General features: G+C 32.9%; 4 protein-coding genes and 1 long non-coding RNA gene across 5 annotated transcripts; 2 read left to right on the plus strand and 3 right to left on the minus strand.

Moving 5' to 3' along the window:
• The first annotated feature begins 307 nt into the window (after positions 1-307).
• On the plus strand, positions 308-4,399 carry LOC140833190 (uncharacterized protein At2g39795, mitochondrial-like). The gene is made up of 3 exons (XM_073197652.1): positions 308-530; positions 3,203-3,528; positions 3,629-4,399. Exons 1-3 carry the CDS (start codon positions 327-329, stop codon positions 3,795-3,797), a joined length of 699 nt encoding a protein of 232 aa, XP_073053753.1. The 5' UTR covers positions 308-326; the 3' UTR covers positions 3,798-4,399.
• On the minus strand, positions 1,889-3,192 carry LOC140833206 (uncharacterized). The gene is made up of 2 exons (XR_012118344.1): positions 2,837-3,192; positions 1,889-2,799 (listed from the first exon to the last, which is right to left on the minus strand). It is a non-coding gene; the product is annotated as an uncharacterized lncRNA (long non-coding RNA).
• A 2,503-nt stretch (positions 4,400-6,902) lies between the features above and the next one.
• On the minus strand, positions 6,903-7,535 carry LOC140808787 (zinc finger protein 1). The gene has a single exon (XM_073166051.1). It carries the CDS (start codon positions 7,533-7,535, stop codon positions 6,903-6,905), a length of 633 nt encoding a protein of 210 aa, XP_073022152.1.
• A 4,513-nt stretch (positions 7,536-12,048) lies between these two features.
• Positions 12,049-14,670, plus strand: LOC140833233 (large ribosomal subunit protein uL30z-like). Its single transcript, XM_073197654.1, has 5 exons — positions 12,049-12,318; positions 13,018-13,118; positions 13,206-13,343; positions 14,131-14,233; positions 14,320-14,670. The coding sequence occupies exons 1-5, from the start codon at positions 12,130-12,132 to the stop codon at positions 14,533-14,535; spliced, it is 747 nt and encodes a 248-aa protein (XP_073053755.1). The 5' UTR covers positions 12,049-12,129; the 3' UTR covers positions 14,536-14,670.
• A 530-nt stretch (positions 14,671-15,200) lies between these two features.
• LOC140833217 (probable CCR4-associated factor 1 homolog 6) lies at positions 15,201-16,682 on the minus strand. Its single transcript, XM_073197653.1, has 2 exons — positions 16,444-16,682; positions 15,201-16,279 (listed from the first exon to the last, which is right to left on the minus strand). Exon 2 carries the CDS (start codon positions 16,139-16,141, stop codon positions 15,329-15,331), a length of 813 nt encoding a protein of 270 aa, XP_073053754.1. The 5' UTR covers positions 16,142-16,279; positions 16,444-16,682; the 3' UTR covers positions 15,201-15,328.
• Between the last annotated feature and the right edge of the window lie 900 nt (positions 16,683-17,582).

Raw genomic sequence — 17,582 nt, forward strand, 5'->3', positions numbered from 1 at the left:
CTCGCTCTCAGTTGCTGTCCAAAAATTGGTTAGGCCGGAAACTACGATAAATTTGCAAAAGTAAAATCCTTACAATATGGGCCTCTTACTAGGCTTTCGTTTGATCTAAATGGGCCCATAGTTCTGGGCTACAAAATAATAAATGAGAATCTGAAAATAATATGGGCCTCTTACGAGGCTTTCGTTTGATCTAAATGGGCTACAAAATAAGCAATAGGAAACTGAAAAAAAAAAAAAAAAAGAAGCTAAAACCCTACGTTTGTGCGCTTTATTACCGATTGAATCTATTGTATTTTTTCAGGTCGATTTCTACGTTAATTTTGGGAATGGCTCAACGCGTAATCCGAGGATTACGAGGAGCAGCGAAAAGCGTCGGGATCCATCAAAAATCGAGACCCATTGGCTACTTTAGTAGAATAATCAAACGAAATTACATGTCGGAAATGGAGAAATCTACGTTCGAAGGCAAAATACTCCGCCTGATTCGCTACGAAATTCAATACGAGCTCGACCGTTCACCTCCTTTTCCGGTACTGCATTAATTTTGGTGTACATGTGTTTACATGTCTATTCATGCTTTAGTTCATTTCATGTTGCTGTATATTCCTACTTACTATTAATCTATGGTTTCCCTTTCGGTTTTGATGAAATTCGGAGGTGGTAAACTCTGGGGAGAGAAAACAAGGAAATTTGGATGAGAAAGTGGAAATAAACTGTTGAATGAGTGGATTATAGCATTTAGCTTGTGGTGTCATCTTTGAGTTTTGGTGGAAGAAATGCTGCCTTGATTCGAAATGTGTGTTAGTTGTCTCACATTGTCGGATACCTGAGAGTTTAATATATGGACTTGAACAATTATTCTCCTTTGAGCTATTTTTTGAGGTGGAGTTACATGTTGAAATTCTTGATTTTAGTTTGTATTTATTTAAGCGGGTGTTGCAATTACAAGTTACAACCACAACAGTCTTGAGTTTGAGTCACCTGGTGAGGATTTGAAGAATGATAATTGAGCCAGTTTCGTTTTCATTCTTTAGATGGTGTGCAGTTGGTGAGGAATGGTTTCGGAATTTGTTAACTTGGACCTGAGCACTGCAGATTTTGAGTTTCACTTAATTGAAAGATATGTTCAGTTTGTATTCTAATGAGTAAAAAGCAAGGTTTTAAAATTCGCTAGACGTTCGTTGGGCGTCAGACTAGCGCCTAGGCCGTCTAGATGGGACTAGACGCCGCTAGACGGATTCCACGATATCAACATAATAAATTACATACTATAACTCCAACACAATAACTACACAATTAATAGAATATCACAAACTTACTCTAGTTCTTCTTCTCCATAATTTTGAGCTTGTTCTCATCAGAACAATCTCAATATTATCACTGTGATCCTCAGTTTCTTCTTCGAATTCAAAATCATTCTCATAAAGTTCTGTAACTCTAGATCGCAGACGAAGATGAAATTTGGTGTGCTAGGGCAAACCAACAAATCGATTTTCTTGTTGAAGTTTGGTTTAGGGTCTATAAAAAAGTTACCTCTCATTTTGTTTAACTGGACTTATGATTTTAATTTAATTTAAAGTCCAAAAAACTTTTTTTGAAAAAACAAACCCCAAAAAAACCTAAAAACCCTAATTGTCCGCGGTGCCTAAGACGTATAAAGCGATTAGTTGGCGCCTAGGGCCACCTAAGGCTGCCTTTGCCGCCTAGGCTGGCTGACCAGCAATTTTTCGGTGCGGTCGTCTGGGGCTTAGCGTCTAGCCGGTCGCCTATGCCGAATTTTAGAGCACTGGTAGAAAGATTGAAAGATGTATCCTTTGATTTGAAACATCAGCATCTTCCCAGCCTCTGACTAACAAAAATTGACTTGGCACAATTTTTTCATTTTCGATGTTCAGTAAAAACCTATATCTGCTGTTAGCAACCAAAGCCTTCGTGCATTTTTGGGGATTACTTTTGGATTCTTTATACTTTCATAGCAATGGTTTCAGAATTTTGTTAATTTGGATCAGACCACTACAGAGATCGAGTTTCACTCAACTGAAAGATAGGCTTAGTTGGCATTCTAGTCCCTAGAAAAATTGGAAGAGTCTAACTAATATATGTGTGAATGGTAACACCATCATCTTCTCATCATCCGATTAAATATAAATTGACTTACCTCTTTTTTTTCATTTTAATGGTAAGAAGATATTTACATGCACAGTTAGGAGTCAAATCGTTCCTGAGTTTGAGTTGATTGCTTTTGGATTTCTTTAGATTTTCCTGGTTTTTGCTTTTTGGTATGTCTATCAAGTTTGGCAGAAACTTTTTGATGCAAACTCGAACAATATATTGAAGAGATGCTGTATCAATACACTGAATATTTTAATCACAATATTTTCAATGGAATACGAACAACATGATACCAAAACACTATCCCGAAATTTAATCTTGGTTTGACCTAGAGAGCATATATAGACTGTGTAGCAGTCACAGTGCTGATACTCTTAAGGTTTTGAATAAGTTTTGGACACCACCACCCGTCAAAGATCATTAAGGGTAAGTTTGGGTGGAAAACGATAAGATTGCAATTGGTAAGTTCGAGTGTTTGCAACACTTGAAGAATTACCTGCTAGTTTTGAGAGAAAACTCACAATTTAATTTATGAAAAATGTCGAGTTCTTGTTTAATTTGTCCCCCTGTATTTATATATGCGTTGGGAAACTGTAGCAATCATAAATTAATAACTGGACCAAGCTTATGACTAATGAAAATATTGATTTTAAATTTGTTGATCCACTTTGAATTTTAAAGCATAATCTTTCTACATTTTTCCTTTTCTAAAATTAATAATGACATTATCTTGGATTTCCTTGTTTACATCCCATTGACGGTCAGCATCAAAGCACTGGTGATCCTGCATTAATTTACTCATTGATCTTGATTTGATCACATAACTTTCCCTCCAAAAACTGTGGACAGACCAATTATAGAGGAGAGACGACCTGTGATTAGTAAATGGTTATGGAATTTAACCTGTTAAAAACTGTATAAAGCTGTTTTCTTAATTTATTCTCAAACAATGTAGTCTCATGCATTAATTGTTGCGCCATCTGCAATGAGGATGATACACTCGCACATTCTGTAATTTACTCTATTGTGTCCGGTCTTTTTCAGGTTGAAATCATTCTTTTTTTACCATATTTTAATGATTTGTTTGCAGCCTATACCAGAATTCGATGCTTTCAAGGTCGAGGAAAAGCCAGGGGAACAGTGGATTCGTTTATCCAGGAAATTTGGAGCGGCCGAAGAGATCAAAATCGAAGTAACTATGTTCGATGGGTCTCTTCCCATTAAAAAAGATGGTGATGATGCAGAGGATGGCGTACAGCTTCATATTACTTTGATTGTTGAAATATTCAAAGAGGAGAACAAGGATGTTATGCAGTTTGTTTGCTCTGCATGGCCAGATAGTATTGAGATTCGCAAAGTTTTCATTCGTAGGTGTGACCAAATAAAAGATCGCCCTTACACAGGTCCTCGATTCAAGTATGTGCCCTGCATTAATTCCACTTTATCTTCCAGAATGTCTAAACCTTCAGTTGCGCATTTTCATTTACAGTTTTCTTCCTGCTATTTTGATTTGCAGAGAATTGGATGATGAATTGCAGGATTCACTCTATGATTTCTTAGAGGCAAGGGGTATAGATGATGACTTGGCTGTATTTTTGCATCAATATATTACGAACAAAGATAAAATGGAGTACATACGCTGGTTGGAAAAGGTAAAATCTTTTGTTCACAGTTCAAGAAACTAAGTAATGAAAGCTTAATTTTTGAAGCAAAATAAACAAATGTGGATCCGACTAGAGTGGAGACTGTAATTGATTGAATTTTGCGTCCCTCGTTGTACCTCCTGAAAGTCGAAGGATATTGGCCATTTGATTCAGTCGTCTTGACCCACCAATGTTTACATAAATCACGCACTTTTAGAATGCCAACTCTTAAGTTACAAGTGAGTTTTGTGTGAAGTTGCTCTGGCCATCCATCTTGACTGATCAGAGAAAGGAAAACCAAGTGATAGTTTTGTGTGGAGTTGCTTTGGCCATCCATCTTGACTGATCAGAGAAAGGAAAACCTGACCCGCTTTCCAGGTGACTTTAACTCGTGACCATTGAGGGTTGTAGGTAGGTGAGTTGTAAGGCGAAAACTAAACATTTATCCAGAGTCCCAGATCATGCTAGACGATCTCGGAACATCTCATCTTCATTCGTCATCTCACTCTTTTCTTTAATATATACCAGTTCCTTCGAAATTCAGTCAATATTTAGATAACTACTCATACATCATTACCTATTGTACTTGTAAATACTTGTCCACCTTAAAATCCATATATCAACATTTTCCGAATATTAATATTTATGGCTTTTAACTAGGATATATGTTATTACCATCTTATGCTCTAGGAACTAACTAGATATTACTAATTATGGTGGTTGTAGCATTCAATTCTGGTAGTTTTATGCTCATGTAGAGCTTTTGTCGGTATCATTTATAGTGAAACTCAATGTTGCATAAACTTGGGAAGTGGCGTGGTCAAATGTCATTTTTCCCCACATACGCATCAATAAATTATGGGCCTATTAGTACTAGCTCACATAAACACTTGAGGACATATTTCCAAGTATTCATGCTACAAGTCATGCTTGTTTGGAGCCACTTGCCCCACACCATCACATCCTATCATTGCAAGATTAATCATGCATCTTTGCTTTCATGATTGTGTAAAATTAAAATTTTGTATTAGAAAAAGACAGATTTAGAGTGTGTTTGCAATCACTAAAAAGAGTGATTCTTAGTTTTTGACTTAAAAAATCAAGTTTGTGTGTTTCTTGATTCTAAATTATGCATTAGCTTTTCTTTAATTCGATTGAAATCCAGAAGTTGAGGAGATCCTGATTCTGCTTCTACAGAAATGATTTTGGTAAAAAAAAAACTAGGATTAGAATCAGGTATATATAAAACATATCACAAAATATTATACATTTTATGTTTGAATTTGATATGGAATTGAGAATCACATGTTGGAAGAAAGGTGTTTTCAATTGTGTGAGGTTGGTAAAATATTATTTTCACACTTTTTATTTAACTTAAAAGTTGTACAAATTTAATTGTCGCTTGTTTCTTGAATTTAAATCTTAAGCAATCTCCTTGAAGGGAAGGTAATTTTCAAATCGTAACCCTTTCCATGATAATAATAAAAGTAATAATTGAATAACGTAGGATTAATTTAATGTAAGGTCAATTATGGATAATTCCATGATTAATGTAATGTTTTAACATGAATCATTACTAATGACTGCAATTTGGCCCCACGATTAATTGGAGTATCCTCTCTCAAAAGATTTATTAGGTAAGATATCGATGCGATCAAGATTTGAGACCTTTTATATTGGAAAAGTGATGTGATTTCATAGCTCAAATGGGCCACCACACGAGTCGATACGACGACATGGTAATATTTTTTAATAAAATTACATTTCGATAAATGATACGTAGGTAGAGCGATCAAACTGTATTTTTTCACGTTTGAGTAAATTCATCACAATAAATTTCAAATCTCCAACTAGTTATATTTTGAGTTATTGCGGTGAATTTTAAATTCCGAATCTTAGACATGCTAAGACAATCAATCTATGGTTTTTGAATGTATTGGAAGTGTTTTAAAAAGAGAAATCAGGAAGGGAAAAGGTTTATTACCTAATTTTGTTCATATTTTCACTCAAAAAGAAAAATAAATAAATAAGATATTTAAAAAAAGGTCATCTTTTTCAAATGTACTGCCACGGAAGGACAGGCTTCGCCAACCTATCGATAAAGACTGCCTAATAGATGGTCTATTTACTTAACTGCATGTGGGTCACAAAACTGTGTCGTTTAGGGACCAATCACCAATCTTAACCATCCACTTGTACGAATAAATTACTCAATTCAGATAATTTATTGTATTATACATAAATAGTTTCAATCGGACTGTACGGATTCATGTATTGACTTGACATGGTCCATATTAATTTTTTTTTTTCAAAAAATATAATAAACTGTAATTAAAAAAGATCATAAGATCTTGTTGAGAACATGGTGCTAAAATTAAATATACTCTTGGATATTTTCTTCTGGGCAAGTTGCTTCAAATATTGTGTGAAACTCCCATTTTGAGTCATTATCAAACAAATAATACAATATTCCACATGTGTGAAGTATACTTTTTTTTTTATATAGGGAAAAAGTATTATTTTTTGGTTCATTCTTTTGTGTATTTTTTTTCATTTTTGTTCATGTTATCAATTAACTCACGATCATACATTAGACAATGATACATGACATAAAAAAAATTTCGATGTAGTGTTGGACATTGCTGATATATTTGATATCAAGTCAATAGTTTGGTAAAAAGACTAAAACGGAAGGAAAGAAGTATAGATTAGGGACCGAAACATGATCGAAAATGGAATTTGTACAAGTTAAATGAACAAAAATGTATTTTATTATTATTTTTATATACGTTACTCATTTGTAACTCTTAGGATGTAAATTTTCATCGTATGTCAACGTGAGAAATTGAAGAAAAGCGTTTGTCATAAGATATAAAAGATGTGACAATCTTACTAAAGGGTAAAGAAAGTGCAAAGAAAATTTGTGATCGATTCTTGCGAAATTCTAAAGGGGGGAAGACTATGAAAATGGGGCATTTAGTTAGTTATTTAACTTTGATTAATTTTTCGTGTTTCGAAAAATGACAATCTCTAGTGTATTTCGATAAATATTTTTTAAAAAAAAAAAGATTGATCGAAGTTAAATAACAAAATATCACGAAATAAAGAGGACTACAAATTAAAGAGAAGCAAAATTTAAGAAACATGTTACAGTTTAAGAGACAAGTCCAGCTTCTTCATGTCCTTTTGATCATCATTATTAATCTTCGAATAATGAGAATTAGAATTCCATCTGAATCCTCCGATTCCATCCATCACCACCGGAGATAACTTCCGGCCACCATCAAATGTAGCAGCTTTGCCACCCGAAGGCGTGCCAATTCTTGGCCACCTACCGAAAGTAGTACTCGATGGTGATGAGAAACCAAAGAAACCTGCTGGCTTGTGGACCATGGAATGAACTTGAATCCCAAGAGAACTGTTCAAAGATCCATGTAAAGGTAGCGAAGCCATGCTCGAAAATCGGTGACCGAAAGAGGCACGGTCGTCGCCAACGATCCGCCCTCGCTTCGCCAACGTTCTCTCACGTTTATGAGCATTCTGGTGGCCTCCAAGAGCCTGTGAACTGTAGAATTTCCTGCTGCAGTAGTTGCAAGAGAAAACCCGATGCTCGGATTCGTTGTTGCCTCCATTTTCTGGATAATTTGGTGAGTTTTGAGATGGATTCTTGCTCTGGAAAAGGCTGAGTTCAGCTTGCACTGAATTCTTGTTTGAGAGGCTCAGATCTAACATAAGATCGGAACTCTTGGATTCTTGAACATGAGACTTTTCGGTTTGCATGAGTTTAATCGGCGTTTGATTCTTGGATGAGTTTAGATTTAGGCATGATGATGATGGGGAATTGATGCTTGAGGTGTCAGGATAATTGCATGACTCTAATCTTGGTGATTCCATAAATAAAGTGTTTTGTTCAAAATTTTCTTTTTTTGGGTTTTTTCCCATTGATGTATATCAGATGTGTGTGTGTGTGTGTGTGTCTATATATATATATATATATATATATATATATATATATACTAATTGGTTGAATATAACGTATAGTAGGAGTACATAATTGGTTGGAAATAAACGTTATAGTAGGAGTTATGTACTATGTAAGGAGGGGATTTGGACTTACAAAAAACATAATCATGAAATTGATGTAAATTGAGAAGGGGTACTGAAGAGCAATTATATGTCATGTGAAGGATGGATAATATATACGACCATTTCAAATTTGGACAATGCCCTCCTTTGTTTCCGAATAATAATGAAGTTGAATCATTTTTAATATCAATATGACAATAACTTACGATGACTTATAGCTCATGTGGTATCGACTTCAAGTTTATGACGAAGTCTTGCATTTGAAACTCGATTATAACAAATATATCTCTCAAATATAAGTAATAATAATAAACGAAAATGATTTTTTTTTTGTTCATTAACTTGTCTGATTTGAGTTTTGGTTCATTAATTTTTCAAAGTTCGATTTTGGTATACTAAATTTTTATTGACAATTATTTGGTGACGTGACATAAGACAAATCAGCAATTTTCGATATTACATCAGCATTTTTCGATGTCACATCAGTATTTTTCCAGAGTCACGTTAGTAATCGAATTAAAAAAGTTGACAATTAAAAGCTAGTTTACCAAAACCAAACTTTGAGCATCTAAGTTAATAGGAAAAAAATTTAGTTTCCCTAATAAAAACGATAAAATAACTAATTAGTTATCTATGTTTATATAGCGTGATGTGAGTTATTATATGGTGTTCTTTTGGATTTGAAACATGCTAAAAATGCAAATATTATGAATTGATGAAGAAACACTTAGACAATAGTATATAATATATGTCATAGTTTAGTACATTAGATAAGCGAGAGATTGATAAATAATCCTCTTTATCCCATGTTTGGTACCTTTTTAAAAAAGTCAATGATAATATCATGGGCCCTTTAATAAATAATTTTTTAGAAGGATAAAATGTCCCTCTATTAGGTATGATAATTTTAATTTAATGATAAAATATACTACAAATAACTTAATTACCCTCAATTTATAAATGACTTTTTTATAAATCTATGCTAGTAGGTAGAAATTAAAATCAAATAAATATTTTTATTTATTTTTGTATATATTATATAATATGATTATTATACAAATGAATTCGAGATAATTATATAAATAATTTTTATAAATCTCAATAAAATTATTAGTATCACCCGATTAACCTTAAAAATTGATATTTGACATGAACAGATAAAAATTATTAACTCAAGCAACAACTTTGAAATTATAAAATTTATTATGATAAGGTTAATTTTGTCATTGCAATCTAATATATAAATTTAATCACTCTTATTAAAATCATACCAAACATTAAATATAATATCCTACATTTTATTTATCCTTAACTTATCCTTATATTATATATCACATGTTTATCCTATCTTGTGTACCAAACTATGCCTATGAATATGTATCTTGTGAAACAGTTTCATATACATGTATGTGGGATAGGTCATCTGATACATATATGGAATAAGAATTTTTATGATAAGTTATAATTTATTCATGTATATGCATATCGCGTGTGATTGTTATTTAACTAATTTTTTATTATATATTAAATATTTATGTCTTTGTTAAGTACTTTTATATTTTGCATGCATATTCAATTAATTTTCCATGTATGGTAATTCTTTCAAACGTGTAGACTAGGTAGGGGAGGGGATACTTGTACAAAAACTAGGTTCTTCATAGAACCCCATGAAGAAAATTCATTTCCCCCAATATGTAATATAATAATTGAATGTGCTATCTTCTTTTTACCTTTGTCTTTTTTCCCCGTCATTTACCATTTTCTATCTCATTGGGTATTTTTCCCAATTTTTATGAACATGAGTACATATAAGATGATGGCCCAATCTTATTTTATTGTACCATTTTTATTGCTCCAAAAAGTGAAATCGTTCACTTTAAGCGTCGCTCACCCCCAGCCCGACAGGATTGTGAGAGGAAGTAAATCATGGTGACTCAGCCAACCAGCAACAATTAGACCTTATGCTACGCCGCGCACAAGGAGCTCCCCCTCGTTGTATAATACAAATGGATGTTGTGTAGAAAAATATAATTAAGGTAGCACTTGAAAATATTTGAACGTTTTCTTTATATAAATTAAAGAAAACTTATATCATTTAATTAAAAAAATATAGAATAAATAAGGCTCTTAAACATGATTATATAATCAAGAAGTTTTATTTATATAAATTAAATTGCATATCCACGACCCTTAATACATTGGGGTCGTTTTGAATAGAGAAACACCTATTGAAGGAAGAGTGATTAATAACAATTCTATGTGTTTAAGTTGGTATTCAAAAAATTGGGTCCAAGAATTTAAAAGGAAAGTATTAATTTATTACATTCTTTGTATCTGAATGTTTACATGACTTGACATTCTAAATACATAGTCACACACATCATACATACTTTTTTTTATTACAATATAACCCGCAAACTATGTTAGTCGGATAAGAGGTGGCAGGAGAAATCGATTTCTCAGCCATTGGTCAAACGGTTTTATACTGCAACAACTCAAATACCCTCTCAGAAACATCATATTTATATATATATATATATATATATATATATATATATATATATATATATATATATATATATTTTTTGGAGTGACTAAACTTTGATCGAGACTAGAGCTATCAAACGGACCACCCCCACCATGGTCAGCCTCCGAACGAGCTACTTAAAACTTAACTCAACCAACCTATTTTTTGTGGTGGAGGCGGGCTGGCCAAATGGATCTAACCGTTTTGACCTTGAGATAATACAATATGGCAAGAACTTGTGTGAGAATGTCTTACGGGTCGTATTTTGTGCGACATATATCTTATTTGGGTCATCCATGAAAAAATATTACTTTTTATGCTAAGAATATTATTTTTTATTGTGAATATGTGTAAGGTTGACCCGTTTCACATATAAATATTCGTGAGACTGTCTTACAAAAAACCTACTTCTGCCACGAGTTGTTTGGTTTGGATCGGTGTAATGTTAATAAATTGAAAATAGTTGTTTATTCAAAATACTTGTTTCACTTCCCTAGAAGTTTGCGGTAACTTTATGTTCTTATAAATTTAAAAAGTGCGATTGAAGCAATAAATAAAGAACGTGTAACATATAAAATTGCGGAAATTAAATAAGACAGATTTGAAGGGACTTAGAGGTTCACTCTTGTGTTCTTCTTACATCTAATAGGATTTAATTAGCTCAACTAATTTTATAATCAAGCTGATTGAACTTGGACATCTTGTTTCGTGCAAACCAGATATTTATAAAAAAATTTGTTTGCCAAGAAACTCACGTTCACAAATGTTATTTACATTTAAACTTTTATTAATATTTTATAGTTTAGGTTATTATTTTTAAAATAATGATTTTTATTTTTTAAAATAGTTGATAAAAGTAATTTAGACTAAAACAATATAATGCCAAATTTTGATTAAGTAGTATTAAATTTTGGGTCTTATGGTGTGTTAAATTATTTTATTAAGTTGCTATTAAGCCAACATTTTCCTTCTCTACTTTCATCATATTCAGAGTCTTGTAATTATGTATCAGGATTTTGTCTCTCAATCGATGCTATTATTATTATTATTATTATTATTATTATTATTATTATTATTATTATTATTATCACATCAATATTACTTTCATCAATAATTTTAAATTGCTGTTATTATTGTGATAATTGTTCAATATAATCATTTATATTCAATAACAATTATTTTAATATAAATATATTCATTTAAATTTTATTGAAAACGCCATGATGTTAAATCTTGATTCTTGAAACACGAATTTATTTTTAAAAAAATAATATTTCTAAAAACAATATTAAACTACAACATTCAAACCCTTGAGTACGAAAAAAATAAAAACCCTAAAAACATAATAAAAAAAAATTGTAAATTTTTTTTTCATTAATTAAATTCAAAAATTTACCAAAATTTATTTTTAAAAGTTAATTAAAATCCTTTGATCCTAATATTTTTTTTCTTATATTTTATATATGGAGGTAAAGTCGATAATACATACACAAAATAAAGTATAAATATCAATTGTTTATTATATTTTATTTATAAAAACAAACCCGAAAGGTTTCCGATGAATAAATAAAAAAAAAAAAAAGGGTTTCCAATATAAATTACAAAAGTATTTGGGGCAGAAATCGAAATAAGTAGAAGCTTGGGCTATGACAGTAATAAACCCGGTCTTCCCAAAAAGGAATCGTATTAGGGTTTCGAGCTTCAAGTTACTTCATCCTTTCCGTCGCTTACTCCCCGCCTTCGATCATTTATCGAGTAACCATGGCAGCTGAAGAGGCTGCGCCGATAGCTCTGAATTACATTCCGGAAGTGGTATTGAAGAAGAGGAAGAACAATGAGGAGTGGGCCATTAGAAGGAAGCTTCAGTTACAAGAGAGGGTTAAGCGGCTCAAGTCGGAGAAGTTTGCTATTAAAAAGCCCGAGCAATTCATCCGTGAATTTCGTGATAAAGTAACAATGCTTGCTATCAGCCATTTTTTATTTATTTTCCGAAGTTTTAAAACTTTGTGAGCTATTTTGACCCTAAAACACAGGTTTGGTATTGCTTGCTTGTGTTTTCTGTTACTTGCTTGTTTGTGTCGTCGCTCTTACTTGCTTTTGTGTGTCGGTGTGAGCGTGCGTATTTGGCTGATGAATGCCATACATACGGGTGGCAATTACGGCAGAAAATTTATTTTTGGATGGATGATCACTTATGGGATCGGATTAGATTTTCTAATTTCCCGACAAATAAACCGCTTATTTTAATTCCAGACCATTGTGCTGATGCATTTTTAATGTACTGGAAACATATGTTCATGGGCTTGTAAGTGACCTGGTACTTCATTTTTCTCTCGGTATTATATGTGACTCTTCAAGAGGTTATTCTTGATAGTCTACAGAAGTTCGAGAGCTTGATTTTTTTTTTTTTTACATTTTCATATTTCAAAAGAGTCTTGCATTCGGTAAATAACAAAATCAAGTGGGTTTTTTTGCTATAGAAGAACTTCAGTATTTTATCTTGTTGTTTGTGGGTGTAAAATTCGTAAACTTCTACTGTTACATATGTCAAGTTGTAAGCTTTTGTATTAGAGTCCAACTTATTTGTCCTGAAATATTTAATAAATGGTAGATTGCAAAAATTACCCATATTCATTGCTTTGCATCCAGGAGTTGGACCTCATCCAAATGAAGTGTAGGGGAAGAAGGCTAAGGAGATGGGCAACTGCTACATTTGATTCCGAGCTCTTATTCATCATACGCATTGGGGGGTGAGCTCAAATAGTCTAGCCCTTGCCTCTTTTTCTTAATTATTTAAATTTGCCGTTTCCTTTACTATTTTAACTTACTATTTTCAGGAAAAATGATATGCATCCACAAACTCGTAAGCTCCTGCATTCTTTGAGATTAAGGAAAATTTTCAGCGGGGTGTTTGTGCAGGGAAATGAAAGAATAATGGAAATCTTACAGAAGGTGGAGCCTTATGTGACCTATGGGTATGTGATATTTTTCTTTACATCATTCCTACTGCTTCAAGGCTGGTCATTTAGCAAGCTTTTAAGTACTTTTTTTTTCAAGCACTTTGCTGTTTGGATAGAGTAGTGAAGAATACCTATTTGTTGAACTTTTAGAAGAGAGGAAAGAGCCATATTTTGTCCTTTTAGTTACTTTTTTTTCGTGTGAAAAAAGCCCATCCAGACAACTTATTTTTTAAAAGCCCTTTTAAAAAAAATCTCATATGCTCTAACTTTTTGTATTAAAACACACTATCCAATAATAATACCATGAGTTGGCTCTTCTTGTCTTGAACTTTCCAAAGTGGGGCTAAATTATCATAATGCTGGCTGGTTTGAATTCTCTGTTTGAGTTTGTATTTAGGTTGAGTCTAGGTGTTGCATTACAAGTCTGTTTTCTGAGAAATTGTGCATATATTGGAATGGAAGAAGTAAAAGGAATCATTTTCTTCAAAAAATTGACAGTTGAGTACCTAGTCAACTTCATACCTATAAAACCAGTTCAACCTACAAAAAGCGCAAAGCTTTCTCCAGCTAGCTTGCAGTTGGCTATGTTGATTACACATTGTCGTTCCAAGGCTAGAACTTGTATCCGTGTTCTGTTCCACGCGTAAAACTTGGATCCGAACGAACAGCTGTCTGTTACTTTTTCATTTGTTCTGATTTTTGTCCAGACACGTGAATAATAAAACGGAGGATTATCTGAGCAATTTACCTATTGATCAATCATCAATTATATTCCAATTTAATGGACTCTCATGGTCGGCAGTTATCCAAATCTGAAGAGTGTGAAGGACTTGATATACAAAAAGGGTGTTGTAAAAGTTGGCAAGCAGAGGATTCCTTTAACGGACAATAACATAGTTGAACAGGTATTGCTCTATATTCAACGCATGTTTTCCTGTTGGTTTTTCCTCGAGAAGTTTTAACATCATAATGTAATTCCTTATTCTGGCAGGAATTGGGTCAGAATAACATCATATGCATTGAGGATATTGTGGCTGAAATTGCTAATGTCGGCACACATTTTAAGGCAGTCACTAATTTTCTTCGTCCCTTTGTGTTGAACAATCCGGATAAAGCATTGAGCGGTAGGAAGAAACGATTTAAGGATGGAGGAGACTCTGGAAATCGTGGGGACCTTATAAACGAGTTACTTGGGAAGATGAATTAGCATAAGAAAATTAGATCTTGTAACGTGCTAGACGATCTAATACTATTGTTTTTTTTTCTGGAAAGTCTAATACTATTGTTTTCATGAGTATATTCTGATTTATGGCTCTCAATTAATTATGGTTGTGAATCACAATTGCTTGTGCTTTGGCCTTGCCTAGAGTAATGAATGACCCTCTGATTTAATCTGTCTTGATTTGGTATTCGTACGCCTTGTTCTTCTCTCTCATCCCTCCCCCAATAGAAAGAAATATGAACTTCGAAGCTGTCATTTGCGTCCCATGATTTATTTTCCCTAACCTAGTAAATACCTACCTGCGTTAACAGTGGATGCTTGATGACTTGTACATTCTCGACATCCATCACTTTACATCTGAAAACCAAAAAATATATCAGAAAAACTTCCAAAGCGAACTTCAATTAACATTTGTTGTTAAAGTAACATATTTTTTGTTGAAGTATGAAGTCACAATTGAAATTGGTGGCGGATTCCAATATGTTGACAAGAAACTATGATTTTACGTGCGTCGAGGTGAAAACCTGTGTTCTCAATTGGTCAAATGGGAAAATTTTGTTTTACTTTTTAAATTTCACAAGCGACTGCTTCGCCTTCGTTCTGAAATTTTGACATCATGTATAGCAAAAATGTAAAATAAAGAAAACATATAGAAATCAAAAAACCAAAAGGATGCGATTTTTCTTTAATAAACAACCATCACTTCAAAAGTATACAAAAGAGTAACATGAATGCCGCACAACAAATGCACTAAAAAAAAAAATACATCTCACTTATTCTATCCATTCTCAACACCTAAACCATACAATACACCGGAATACTTCTCCATCGAGCCGATGAAGAAGTTCTCTTTCAACTTCTTGAATGTACAACAAGTAAGCAAGCTATCAGAACCTGCCTGATGACAGACCCCAACTCTGTCCACTTCCAACAACTCCGCCAACTTATTCAACCCACCATGCAAACTGTTACAAAATTTCATCAAATGTTTGACATCGTAAAGCACTGGAAAGTACACATTGATCAAGGTAAAGAATCCAGACTGCGTATCAGGCAAGCTCTGACATGTCAAGAGCTTGAGCAAGTACCCAAAATCATACCCACTATGAAACGTCACCCAGTACACGTTGTCATTCAAAACGATACCAGATGACATTAAAAGCTCCCCAAAAAGCTTGGCATCAATGCCCTTTTCGTTATTCTTTGCGAAATCAATACCACTTTGTCGCAACAGCTCGATTGAGTCATTCGCAAAGACATCCTCATTTGGATTGAATTCGCGGAAATTGAATTGCCAAATGCAATACTTGTCACTACCACAAGTGGGCAGATTTCCGTTTTCGTCCGAGAATGTTAGTCCTAGCTGGATTAGCTTCAACAGGTCAACATTATCTTTCAATGTCTGGTAGTGGTAGTCACCCGAGTTCTTGAAGTTTCCCACGGGACGAAGAACAATTCCCGGGAACTCGGTGTCCATGGCGATATAAGGATAATCATCGACAATATCACGAATCAATGCCAATTCTTCATCCAAATTATCGGCCCAAACGTCCCTGATTTGAATCGAATCGCTTTTGGGCAAAAGCGACATTTAGGAAGATCAAAGCAATTCCCACATAAAATCAATGAGACGTATTCAACTATCCGAATCCAAGGGGCACCCAAAATCGATTCTTTTGAATATCCCTCAAAACGAATACCTCATAAAGTAACCAATTCGAAGCAAAATCTGCAAGAAAACCCCAAAAATGAATAAATAAGCCCCAAATTAAAGGAAATACAAAACCCTATCAAAACGATATAGAAATCACAGCCAAACAGCGTTTGCTAATAACAATCCAAACCCATTTGAATAAAAAACACAAAATGAGCAATAAAGATCGAAAAACTTACCTTCTCATCAACAAAATTGGATCCACGAAAGATGTGAAATTTAAATTCGATTCCCCGGATTCATAACACATACATATACACTGCATAGATTTTGATTTCTCGGGTGTGAATTATCAACGATAATTAAATATATAGAAGAGGGTGTAGGTGTTAGGGTTTGGACAGGAGGAGATGATAATGAATGTAAGGCGGCTATGGAGTGGGCCAACGTTGAACGATCAATACCCTTTCACATTTTCTTTCGAAATATGTGGTTATAATTTATAAATAAATAGATTTTCGTTTTTTTTTCTCCTTTTTATATATTTTTCATTTGATTATTTTTTTCTGAGGAAAATTTTTGCCCGATTATTTTTTCACTCTGAATTTTATTTTTTTTCCTAATCAAACTCAGAATTTCATTTTCGAAATTAAAAAAATGGAGTAGATTTCTTGTGAGATGATCTCACGAATATTTATCTGTGAGACGAATCAACCCTATCGATATTCACAATAAAAAGTAATACTCTTAGCATAAAAAATTATATTTTTTCATGGATTACTCAAATAAGAGTTATGTTCACAAAATACAACTTGTGAGACCATCTCACACAAGTTTTTGTCTTCAAAATGCATCTGCCACCTAATTAATAGCATACCATATTAGATGTTCGAGTGAGTAGAATATATAAATGTGATACATGATTATGAGTTTTATTCTATGTACAAATAATATTTTGAGCAAGCATGTTGTATTGTATTTTTCAAGTGTGATTTATCTAGTTAACGTGGTTTGCATATTACTATTTTTGCCTGAAGTTTATCTAATATACACTGAAGAATAATGATTACAAAATTTTATTGTAATAGAAAAATAGCATACAATATTAAATTTTAATCAACCTTTTTCTAAAAAAATTAATATGTATGAGTATAAAATTGTAAGATAAAATTTTAAAACTTTAAAACACTGGGAATGAGCATAAAACGTAAGATAAAATTTTATATCTCACATAATGACCAAAATATCTTTACCATGTAGTAATTAATTAATATTCTTGAAACAAGTAAATACATAACTAAATATCAATAAAAACATTTTACAAATAAATTAAATCGAAATATATTTACATAAATAAATTTTAAAATATAAATTATTA

Source organism: Primulina eburnea, chromosome 1 (genome assembly GCF_022965805.1).
Source record: "Primulina eburnea isolate SZY01 chromosome 1, ASM2296580v1, whole genome shotgun sequence".
Classification (NCBI taxonomy): domain Eukaryota; kingdom Viridiplantae; phylum Streptophyta; class Magnoliopsida; order Lamiales; family Gesneriaceae; genus Primulina; species Primulina eburnea.